This window comes from Leptodactylus fuscus, chromosome 8 (assembly GCF_031893055.1).
Source record: "Leptodactylus fuscus isolate aLepFus1 chromosome 8, aLepFus1.hap2, whole genome shotgun sequence".
Classification (NCBI taxonomy): Eukaryota; Metazoa; Chordata; class Amphibia; order Anura; family Leptodactylidae; genus Leptodactylus; species Leptodactylus fuscus.
In genome coordinates, this window is record NC_134272.1 from 95,427,541 (window position 1) to 95,439,846 (window position 12,306).

The 12,306-nt window shown below is 47.1% G+C and overlaps 2 protein-coding genes across 2 annotated transcripts in view; one reads left to right on the forward strand and one right to left on the reverse strand.

The window, feature by feature from the left end:
- Positions 1-12,306, forward strand: part of EAF2 (ELL associated factor 2) — a 361,203-nt gene that overhangs the window by 162,974 nt on the left and 185,923 nt on the right. The window lies entirely within an intron of this gene.
- The window catches only part of HSPBAP1 (HSPB1 associated protein 1), a 32,854-nt gene that overhangs the window by 5,959 nt on the left and 14,589 nt on the right, over positions 1-12,306 (reverse strand). The window contains exons 4-6 of the mRNA XM_075284721.1: positions 6,675-6,811; positions 4,596-4,767; positions 965-1,048 (exon numbers count right to left, since the gene is read on the reverse strand). Of these exons, the coding sequence (XP_075140822.1) occupies positions 965-1,048; positions 4,596-4,767; positions 6,675-6,811 (393 nt within the window). The remainder of the gene's footprint in view (positions 1-964; positions 1,049-4,595; positions 4,768-6,674; positions 6,812-12,306) is intronic.

Sequence of the window (12,306 nt, forward strand, 5' to 3'; positions counted from 1 at the left end):
CTGGATGTGAGTGGAGTATTAGATGTGAGATAATGGCAGAATAGTGAGTGCAGCTCTGGAGGTGCTTGGAGTATTAGACATGATGTATCAGCAGCTCTGGGCTGGACATTGTGTGTATGTGTGAGCAGTGATACATCGGTGTCTTCCCGTTCCGCTTCTTGTTATGGCCAGTGAGGGGATCGGCACGTCCTGACTACTGAACACGTTTCTATCTGGTGGTTATTGATCGCTGCTGCCGGGGGCCGCGGCTTTATATTAGGGCAGCGATGACTTTATTACCTGTATATGGAGACGGACTGTCTCGTGCTCGTCTTCCTTCTGCAGACAGTGAATTTCTCCTTACTGGTATTGATTGTGGAGAGACGAATGTCTGACAGAGCGGCAAGGACTCAATGACAAGTGACAGCCAGACCCTCCCTCTAAACCGGACATGGGGCCACGCAACGCTACACACAGCCCGGCGCAATGCTACACACAGCCCAGCGCAACGCTACACACAGCCCGGCGCAATGCTACACACAGCCCAGCGCAACGTAACCTGCGCGTCACCTGGAATTATACACTATAGTCGCCAGTGATGTCATCGTGTATTGTCAGTGACGTCATCATATATTATCACTAAGTAGTCATGTCATCATATGGTATAAGGTCAGTCGTGATGTCATCATATAGTAGCAATATAAAGTGATGTCATCATGCTATGGGTGAGCAGAGATATTACATATTATATGTAAGCAGTGATGTAACTATATATGATGTCATCTCTCTTCCAGCACACATACATGGTTAGTGTGATGTCACAAAGTCCTGAGTGACATCACACGCCGCCATTTCTATAGATATTATCCACTGGTATCTGATATAATATTGTGTCACCAGGTGATGTATACACTGCGCCGGAATCACCCTGTATAGCAAATATAATCTACAGCACCGATCACACGCCCATCCCCCAGGACCTTACCAGCTCCAGCCAGGAGTTGACGCTAACGGTGACGTCATCCACAGATTCCACGTAATGCCACCAGCGCTGCGGGACAACAAGCACCTACAGGGGGCGGTAAGAGAAAGAGCTTTATTCCCTTGATAGTGGGACTATATAGGAATGGTGAGACACTCTGCAGAGGACATGGCCGTACAGGGCATCACTCATCTATAGGTGACCGCTGTGGTGGCGGCCATACTGGCACATTACTGAGAATAGTGTGAAGAGATTGGGCTGGCTGGGACCTGTAGTACCACCAACACAGTAGAGAAGCCTGCAGCATGACAACCAGGAGTATAGTCCGGCCTGGAGCCTCGAGTCACACTCAGCAGGGTCCGTCCTATATGGAGATTAGTCAGGGGGCTCCCTGGGGACAGATCTCACCCCCCTATAACCCTCCACCCCAGTCAGGGGCGATAAACCCGCAGACAATGCAGACAGGTTTCATGTCGTCGTCATTGATGAGAAAAGTGGCGAAATGACACAGCAATAAAAGCAGTGACAAGTGTGAAGAGTGACCAAGACGTCCATGTGCCCAGAGCAGGCGGAACGTGCCCCTGGTAGTGTAGGAGAATGTGCGGGGTCCGGGGGGTATACATAAGGGTATGTTCAGACTGCACCATGTGCCACGCAGGCTACATCAGGAAATACATTGTAAGAAATGCAGAGAACCGTCCAATACACAGAAGAAACCTACTCGGATCCACCCGAAATTAACCATCGCAGATTTAAAGGGTCAGTGCACCTCTATGTATATAAGTCTACACCAAGACACTGGAAAACCTGCTGTGACCTAGACTGAGCAGCAGGTGGCGCTCTTCACATGTCGCAGCGGCCACTGGTGAGATCGCAACTCGACGTCTCCACATAACAGAACATGAAGTCATTCTCCTGAATATCTCCAGTGTCCTGAGCTTTGTCAGGGCTCCGCTGCAGCGTCTTATCCCACTCGTCACTTTACACAATCTCTGAATTATCTGGAATAAATGTTACTGCAGCTGAGACCTGGCGAAACGGGACAATGTGCGCAGAGGACGGCGAGTGACCCATACAGGTCAGCGAGGCTGTGAGATACGTCACCGCCCAGCAGCATCACTGTATATACACTATATAGAATAGACATACACATGTGACCTACAGGAGGATTTCTGCAGGAGGATTTTCAGGTGGAATCTTCAAGTCAGCAGATATTTTCCTGTAGATGATTTTTTCAGCAAGAGGAAACAAAAGCGGCATTACTATCAGATTCCACCGAGAAAAACCCATCAGAATCAACGCGAGGCAGAAAAAAGCAAAAAATAGTTTCTTAATTCCTTAAGCAAATTCTTTCAGACTGCAAAAAATAACCCTGCAGCACCGACCAGACTCTGAACACATGAGCTCTATGTCTAACCAGTGTACAGCAAGATCCAGAACTCCTCCTAGTGGTGACTGTATATACTGTATGTAGTGACCTCCCTATAGTGGTGACTGTATAATCTGTATGTAGTGAGCTCCCCCTAGTGGTGACTGTATATACTGTATGTAGTGACCTCCCTATAGTGGTGACTGTATAATCTGTATGTAGTGAGCTCCTCCTAGTGGTGACTGTATATACTGTATGTAGTGAGCTCCCCCTAGTGGTGACTGTATAATCTGTATGTAGTGAGCTCCTCCTAGTGGTGACTGTATAATCTGTATGTAGTGAGCTCCCCCTAGTGGTGACTGTATATACTGTATGTAGTGACCTCCCTATAGTGGTGACTGTATAATCTGTATGTAGTGAGCTCCCCCTAGTGGTGACTGTATATACTGTATGTAGTGACATCCCTATAGTGGTGACTGTATAATCTGTATGTAGTGAGCTCCCCCTAGTGGTGACTGTATATACTGTATGTAGTGACATCCCTATAGTGGTGACTGTATAATCTGTATGTAGTGAGCTCCCCCTAGTGGTGACTGTATAATCTGTATGTAGTGAGCCCCCCCTAGTGGTGACTGTATAATCTGTATGTAGTGAGCTCCTCCTAGTGGTGACTGTATAATCTGTATGTAGTGAGCTCCTCCTAGTGGTGACTGTATAATCTGTATGTAGTGAGCTCCTCCTAGTGGTGACTGTATAATCTGTATGTAGTGAGCTCCTCCTAGTGGTGACTGTATAATCTGTATGTAGTGAGCTCTCCCTAGTGGTGACTGTATAATCTGTATGTAGTGAGCTCCTCCTAGTGGTGACTGTATAATCTGTATGTAGTGAGCTCCTCCTAGTGGTGACTGTATAATCTGTATGTAGTGAGCTCCCCCTAGTGGTGACTGTATAATCTGTATGTAGTGAGCTCCTCCTAGTGGTGACTGTATATACTGTATGTAGTGAGCTCCCCCTAGTGGTGACTGTATAATCTGTATGTAGTGAGCTCCCCCTAGTGGTGACTGTATAATCTGTATGTAGTGAGCTCCTCCTAGTGGTGACTGTATATACTGTATGTAGTGAGCTCCCCCTAGGGGTGACTGTATAATCTGTATGTAGTGACCTCCCCATAGTGGTGACTGTATAATCTGTATGTAGTGAGCTCCCCCTAGTGGTGACTGTATAATCTGTATGTAGTGAGCTCCTCCTAGTGGTGGCTGTATAATCTGTATGTAGTGAGCTCCCCCTAGTGGTGACTGTATATTCTGTATGTAGTGAGCTCCCCCTAGTGGTGACTGTATAATCTGTATGTAGTGAGCTCCCCCTAGTGGTGACTGTATAATCTGTATGTAGTGAGCTCCTCCTAGTGGTGACTGTATATACTGTATGTAGTGAGCTCCCCCTAGGGGTGACTGTATAATCTGTATGTAGTGACCTCCCCATAATGGTGACTGTATAATCTGTATGTAGTGAGCTCCCCCTAGTGGTGACTGTATAATCTGTATGTAGTGAGCTCCCTCTAGTGGTGACTGTATAATCTGTATGTAGTGAGCTCCTCCTAGTGGTGACTGTATAATCTGTATGTAGTGACCTCCCTATAGTGGTGACTGTATAATCTGTATGTAGTGAGCTCCTCCTAGTGGTGACTGTATAATCTGTATGTAGTGACCTCCCTATAGTGGTGACTGTATAATCTGTATGTAGTGAGCTCCTCCTAGTGGTGACTGTATAATCTGAATGTAGTGAGCTCCCCCTAGTGGTGACTGTATAATCTGTATGTAGTGAGCTCCCCCTAGTGGTGACTGTATAATCTGTATGTAGTGAGCTCCTCCTAGTGGTGACTGTATAATATGTATGTAGTGAGCTCCTCCTAGTGGTGACTGTATAATCTGTATGTAGTGACCTCCCTATAGTGGTGACTGTATAATCTGTATTTAGTGAGCTCCCCCTAGTGGTGACTGTATAATCTGTATGTAGTGAGCTCCTCCTAGTGGTGACTGTATAATCTGTATGTAGTGAGCTCCCCCTAGTGGTGACTGTATAATCTGTATGTAGTGAGCTCCCTCTAGTGGTGACTGTATAATCTGTATGTAGTGAGCTCCCCCTAGTGGTGCACACTGGCAGTTATAATGTAACTCTATAATGTGGTGTCACAGGGTTAATGTCTCTCTGTGGCTCTCACATTGGAGGTCATGTACACTCAGCTGTACGCTATATGCTGTATACCTGGCCTGGATGTAAGGTGACCACATGTGGACGTGCCCTTGAAAATGCAGGATAACTCCTCCGGTCAGGGTTCACCACATTAACCTTGCTGAAGATGCTGGACTCTTCATATGGGATTCGGGTGGGGTATAAATAGGCCGTGTCCTCGGGAGGAAACAGGTGCCAGCGCTTTCTGAAAATAGAGATCACATAGAGAAGTGAGGAAACTGCCACAAGAAGGGAGATCTAACAGATACATAGACAGACTTATAATTGTGTGCACAAACATGTTCACAGCAGCACAGAGCATGTCAGGAGAAAAGAGAGCTGATCCTGAATAATGCACATTAGTTACATAGTGGGAGCAGCAAGGTCCCCAGCAGTGCAGAGTATTTCAGGAGAGGAGTGACCTGCCGTGTTATTAGCAGGCAGAGTTCGGGAGCGGTGCAGGAGGTATCGTCAGCGGTCACTTCCCCATTCTGATCCCGCAGGCTCCTCTTTTGGATCGATCCGTCCCCCATTAGTATTCACATGTAACGTGTCGCGCTGCGCTCCGATCCACAAAGCTTTTTTGCATCAATAAATGGCGTATTAAATAATCATAAAAGTGAGCAGAGCAGCCTGACCCCGAGCGAGCAGAGAGGGGCGGGGGCGTCCGGGGACAGGAGAGGCCAGGGGATCATTAATGCTCAATATTTAGCCATTAGACCCCATGTCAGCTCTGGAGACCCCGGGGATTAACTCTTCTACTGCCAGAGTCATAGCGACTGGACAATGGGAATGTAGAGCTGGTGACATCATCACAACCACACAGTGACATCATATAATGCTCAATGTTATTAGCTGTAAGGGACAGTCAAGTGGTTTTCTGTCCACCTCAAGCAAAGGCCACAATGATAGAGCATGCCCACTACGCTCTCCCATAGAAGTCTACAGATGAGTATATACTACCTAATATAAGTCATAGAGCATGCCCATTACGCTCTCCCATAGAAGTCTACAGATGAGTATATGCTACCTAATATAAGTCATAGAGCATGCCCACTACGCTCTCCCATAGAAGTCTACAGATGAGTATATACTACCTAATATAAGTCATAGAGCATGCCCACTACGCTCTCCCATAGAAGTCTACAGATGAGTATATGCTACCTAATATAAGTCATAGAGCATGCCCACTACGCTCTCCCATAGAAGTCTACAGATGAGTATATACTACCTAATATAAGTCATAGAGCATGCCCACTACGCTCTCCCATAGAAGTCTACAGATGAGTATATGCTACCTAATATAAGTCATAGAGCATGCCCATTACACTCTCCCTTAGAAGTCTACAGATGAGTATATGCTACCTAATATAAGTCATAGAGCATGCCCATTACACTCTCCCTTAGAAGTCTACAGATGAGTATATACTACCTAATATAAGTCATAGAGCATGCTCACTACGCTCTCCCATAGAAGTCAATGTGACGATGACCGCTCACATTCTGTCCCACCTGCAGTGCCCTTTGCACAGCTCACAGAACGTGCACCACTCTCCCATAGAACATGCCCACTATACTCTCACCAATGGAATGGATGTTGCAGAACAAGACACTCAAGACACTCAGAACTCAGACAAGATGGCCGACCCCAAAACCATATGCATAAACAGAATCTGCTCAATGGTCACTGTGGTTCACAAACTGTTTCTACAACTAACTCTGCCCTGTCCACCATGTTCAGATCTATCCGCAGGCACAACTATCCTGTGTGTCCCAGACATACAAGACACATTGCACCTACATTCCTATTACTACTGTCCATATCACCACATGGAGGCGCTGTGAGTCACTGCAGCAACGGTAAGCACCCAGCTTTGCCACATGGCGTTTGCTCCAGCCTGCAAATATGTGACACACAGGATAGTTGTGGCTGCAGACAGAATCAGCATACTGTAACTTGCATCCAATGAGGGAAGGAAAGGGTTAACTTTAGCTGAAATACCGGGCTCTCCACTGGACAATGCAAATATTGATGGGCAGCCAAAGACAGAAAGTTCCAGCCCGTACGCTGATGACATCACCATCACCTGATCTCAATGGCTTCCACGTTACCTGCCTTGCACTTGTAGCACCAGGTTACAGCCGTAGGAATCGATGTGACAGGGGGTGTTCGCTCCACGACTTCCAACCCACAGTGTGCTGTCCCGACCGTCTCTTCCTGGAAACCCGAAATCAGCCCAGGACACCTCCTGCCCAGAAACAGAAGGATAGAAGATGTATATAAACTGGATAATAGTAGTGGGACCAAACTGACCCCCATCTGCCCCCCCCCCCCATACTCCTGCCCCAATAACTATGCAGAAGACATACCCCCCCGGGTGCCGATCCCTGTGCCATAGCCTGCCGCCTTCACTACTGATGAAGATCTGGTCACTGAAGCTCTGACCAGCCGGACCCTCGTGATGCACAAAGACGGGCGTGGGGTAGATGATAATAATTGTATAAGTAATGGGGCGGCCGTAACGTTGTGCAGCATCCTGAACATCACAGCAAGGACTGAACAATCCGCAAGGACTTATATGTGCTGGGACCCTAAAACAGAGGGAAGAGCAAGAGAGGCGACCGAGGGCCTGGGAATCGGGAACAATTGGCTGCTGTATAACTGACACAGGGTCCTCCTCTGTATAGATATAACCTGCGGGGTCCTCCTCTGTATAGATATAACCTGCGGGGTCCTCCTCTGTACAGATATAACCTGCGGGGTCCTCCTCTGTATAGATATAACCTGCGGGGTCCTCCTCTGTATAGATATAACCTGCGGGGTCCTCCTCTGTATAGATATAACCTGCGGGGTCCTCCTCTGTATAGATATAACCTGCGGGGTCCCCCTCTGTATAGATATAACCTGCGGGGTCCTCCTCTGTATAGGTATAACCTGCGGGGTCCTCCTCTGTATAGATATAACCTGCGGGGTCCTCCTCTGTATAGATATAACCTGCGGGGTCCTCCTCTGTATATGTATAACCTGCGGGGTCCTCCTCTGTATAGATATAACCTGCGGGGTCCTCCTCTGTATAGATAACCTGCGGGGTCCTCCTCTGTATAGGATATAACCTGCGGGGTCCTCCTCTGTATAGGATATAACCTGCGGGGTCCTCCTCTGTATAGATATAACCTGCGGGGTCCTCCTCTGTATAGATATAACCTGCGGGGTCCTCCTCTGTATAGATATAACCTGCGGGGTCCTCCTCTGTATAGATAACCTGCGGGGTCCTCCTCTGTACAGATATAACCTGCGGGGTCCTCCTCTGTATAGGTATAACCTGCGGGGTCCTCCTCTGTATAGGATATAACCTGCGGGGTCCTCAGGTTATATCTTATTGGACATTTTTCCCCTCATTGATTTCTTGAGCTCCACCGTCACATCTTTGATTTTCTGTTTCGGTGATTTCTCGTTTTCTTTGAGGATTGATAAAGTTCAGAGAGAGCGACCAAAATGTGACATATCACCCGGCTAAGTATCAATACCCCCCGCCCTGCCAGAGCCACCCCCGCCCCGCAGCAAACAGGGAAGGATCTGCCTGCAAATATAAGAATGACAGCAGATACTGGAAATACAGAGGTCACTCAAAGGCAAATCCCCCCCCCACACACACTATACACAGCAAGCAACGGAAAAGCAACACTCAGCATCTGTCCAAGCCATCAGGAAACATACATATATTATCCTGTATTATACTCCAGAGCTGCGCTCACTATTCTGCTGGTGCAGTCACTGTGTACATACATTACATTACTTATCCTGTATTATACTCCAGAGCTGCGCTCACTATTCTGCTGGTGCAGTCACTGTGTACATACATTACATTACTTATCCTGTATTATACTCCAGAGCTGCGCTCACTATTCTGCTGGTGCAGTCACTGTGTACATACATTACATTACTTATCCTGTATTATACTCCAGAGCTGCGCTCACTATTCTGCTGGTACAGTCACTGTGTACATACATTACATTACTTATCCTGTATTATACTCCAGAGCTGCGCTCACTATTCTGCTGGTGCAGTCACTGTGTACATACATTACATTACTTATCCTGTATTATACTCCAGAGCTGCGCTCACTATTCTGCTGGTGCAGTCACTGTGTACATACATTACATTACTTATCCTGTATTATACTCCAGAGCTGCGCTCACTATTCTGCTGGTACAGTCACTGTGTACATACATTACATTACTCATCCTGTATTATACCCCAGAGCTGCGCTCACTATTCTGCTGGTGCAGTCACTGTGTACATACATTACATTACTTATCCTGTATTATACTCCAGAGCTGCGCTCACTATTCTGCTGGTACAGTCACTGTGTACATACATTACATTACTTATCCTGTATTATACCCCAGAGCTGCGCTCACTATTCTGCTGGTACAGTCACTGTGTACATACATTACATTACTTATCCTGTATTATACTCCAGAGCTGCGCTCACTATTCTGCTGGTACAGTCACTGTGTACATACATTACATTACTTATCCTGTATTATACTCCAGAGCTGCGCTCACTATTCTGCTGGTGCAGTCACTGTGTACATACATTACATTACTTATCCTGTATTATACTCCAGAGCTGCGCTCACTATTCTGCTGGTGCAGTCACTGTGTACATACATTACATTACTTATCCTGTATTATACTCCAGAGCTGCACTCACTATTCTGCTGGTACAGTCACTGTGTACATACATTACATTACTTATGCTGTATTATACTCCAGAGCTGCGCTCACTATTCTGCTGGTACAGTCACTGTGTACAAACATTACATGACTTATCCTGTATTATACTCAAGAGCTGCGCTCACTATTCTGCTGGTGCAGTCACTGTGTACATACATTACATTACTTATCCTGTATTATACTCCAGAGCTGCGCTCACTATTCTGCTGGTGCAGTCACTGTGTACATACATTACATTACTTATCCTGTATTATACTCCAGAGCTGCGCTCACTATTCTGCTGGTACAGTCACTGTGTACATACATTACATTACTTATCCTGTATTATACTCCAGAGCTGCGCTCACTATTCTGCTGGTGCAGTCACTGTGTACATACATTACATTACTTATCCTGTATTATACTCCAGAGCTGCGCTCACTATTCTGCTGGTACAGTCACTGTGTACATACATTACATTACTTACCCTGTATTATACTCCAGAGCTGCGCTCACTATTCTGCTGGTGCAGTCACTGTGTACATACATTACATGACTTATCCTGTATTATACTCCAGAGCTGCGCTCACTATTCTGCTGGTACAGTCACTGTGTTCATACATTACATTACTTAGCCTGTATTCTACTTGTCTCTTTCTCCTTGTTGCTCTCTCCCTGTTACTCTCTCTCTGTCGCGGTCTCTCTCCCTTTCTCCTGCTCTCTCTTTCCTCGTTGCTCTCTATCTCTTTCTCCCTCTCCCTTTCTCCTGCTCTCTTTCTTCCTGTCGCTCTCTCTCTCTCCTTGTTGCTCTCTATCTCCTTGTCTCTCTCCCTTTATCCTGCTCTCTCACCCTGTGTCTCTCTCTCCTGCTCTCTCTTTCCCCGTTGCTCTCTCTCCCTGTTGCTCTCTATCGCTTTCTCTGTCTCTTTTTCTCTCCCTTTCTCCTGCTCTCTCTCACTCTGTCTCTCCCTTTCTCCTGCTCTCTCTTTCCCCGTCGCTCTCTCTCCCTGTTACTCTCTATCGCTTTCTCTGTCTCTTTCTCTCTCCCTTTCTCCTGCTCTCTCTTTCCCCGTCGCTCTCTATCTCTCCCATTCTCCTGCTCTCTCTCTCTCTCTCGCCGTCGCTCTCTTTGTCTCCTCTTCTAATTGTCCATGAGATTCTGGCCCGGCTGCTAATAACATAATGGACTGTAAACTACATTAGGGAATCTCTTGTGGCTCAGGATGGAGATTAGAAAGGTTCTGGGTCAGCGCACCGGAGTAAACGCCGCCGACGTATCCGAAAACAGCGCGAAGGTGACAGCCGTGCTCCATAAACAGAATGAGAGTGACAGGAGCAGGAGGGGATCGGAGGGTCACATGACGTCATTCAGCAGCGCACAATTCGATGATGTCATCACCCCATTACCGCGGCAGATTGAGGAGACGAGATTCTCGAAAATATATCACAAGATTTAGAAGCCAGAAAGCCGAAACCCTGCAGAGACCTCACACGCCTCACAGCTGAGGGTCCGTTACAGTCCTTTCAGGAGGGTATTTGGTCCTCATCCATGGCTGACCTGGGGGACTTTGGTAGGTCCCTAGTGGACATGTCACCCCACCATGCACCAATGGGCTTACAGAGGGTTTGTGGCTCTAAGTGCAGCAGCTGAGGGGTTAAATGAGCGGGGTCGGAGTTCTGTCATCTCAGTTTTCTATTCTCTTATCTGGTGGTATCGGGTGTCAGTAAAAGGGTTTTCGGGGAGATTCATATCGATGGCCTGTCCTTAGCGCAGGTCATTGGTATCAGATGGGTGGGGGTCCTGCACCAATCAGCTGCAATCACTGACACAGCACAGCGCTCTACCCTGCCCAGTGGCCCAGAATGGTATTGCAGCCTTCTCATATAATCCTCAACACTGGAGCTCTGGAAATCCCAGGATGGAGAGACATGTTAATGATATGCAAATGGGAAAATAATGGAAACAAAATATTCAAAACATCTCAATATATTCAGTATGGAGTATGAGCGCCCCTCGCAGGAACAGGGAGGTTATTAATGGTTGTCTGAGGAAGGTTCTGCCGCACTGGGGCCACAAATCATCAAGATACAATGGCCGACCAATAAAACTACAGATGTGCTCGATGGGAGACAAGTGCGGAGATGCTGCAGGACAAGGTAACATGGTTAGGCCGCGCACAGCAACACAAGAAACACGCGGCCTGCAGCGACACTTTGGAGAAATGACCGCTGGTTCCATGACCAAAATCAGTAACATCAAGCGGTTACTGTATCTGACATGTAGACTAGAAGGGTCCTGATACTGCACCGTATACCTCCCCCCACCATAATCCGGAGACATATCCGAGACAGAAACAGGACCCCTCACTACAGAGGACAGACCTCCAATACCAGGACCCCTCACTATATAGAGGATAGACCTCCAATACCAGGACCCCTCACTATAGAGGATAGACCTCCAATACCAGGACTCCTCACTATATAGAGGATAGACCTCCAATACCAGGACCCCTCACTATAGAGGATAGACCTCCAATACCAGGACCCCTCACTATATAGAGGATAGACCTCCATTCCAGGACACATCACTATATAGAGGATAGACCTCCATTCCAGGACCCCTCACTATAGAGGATAGACCTCCATTCCAGGACACATCACTATATAGAGGATAGACCTCCATTCCAGGACTCCTCACTATAGAGGATAGACCTCCATTCCAGGACTCCTCACTATATAGAGGATAGACCTCCATTCCAGGACACATCACTATATAGAGGATAGACCTCCATTCCAGGACCCCTCACTATAGAGGATAGACCTCCATTCCAGGACACATCACTATATAGAGGATAGACCTCCATTCCAGGACTCATCACTATAGAGGATAGACCTCCATTCCAGGACACATCACTATAGAGGATAGACCTCCATTCCAGGGCTCCTCACTATAGAGGATAGACCTCCATTCCAGGACACATCACTATATAGAGGATAGACCTCCATTCCAGGACACATCACTAT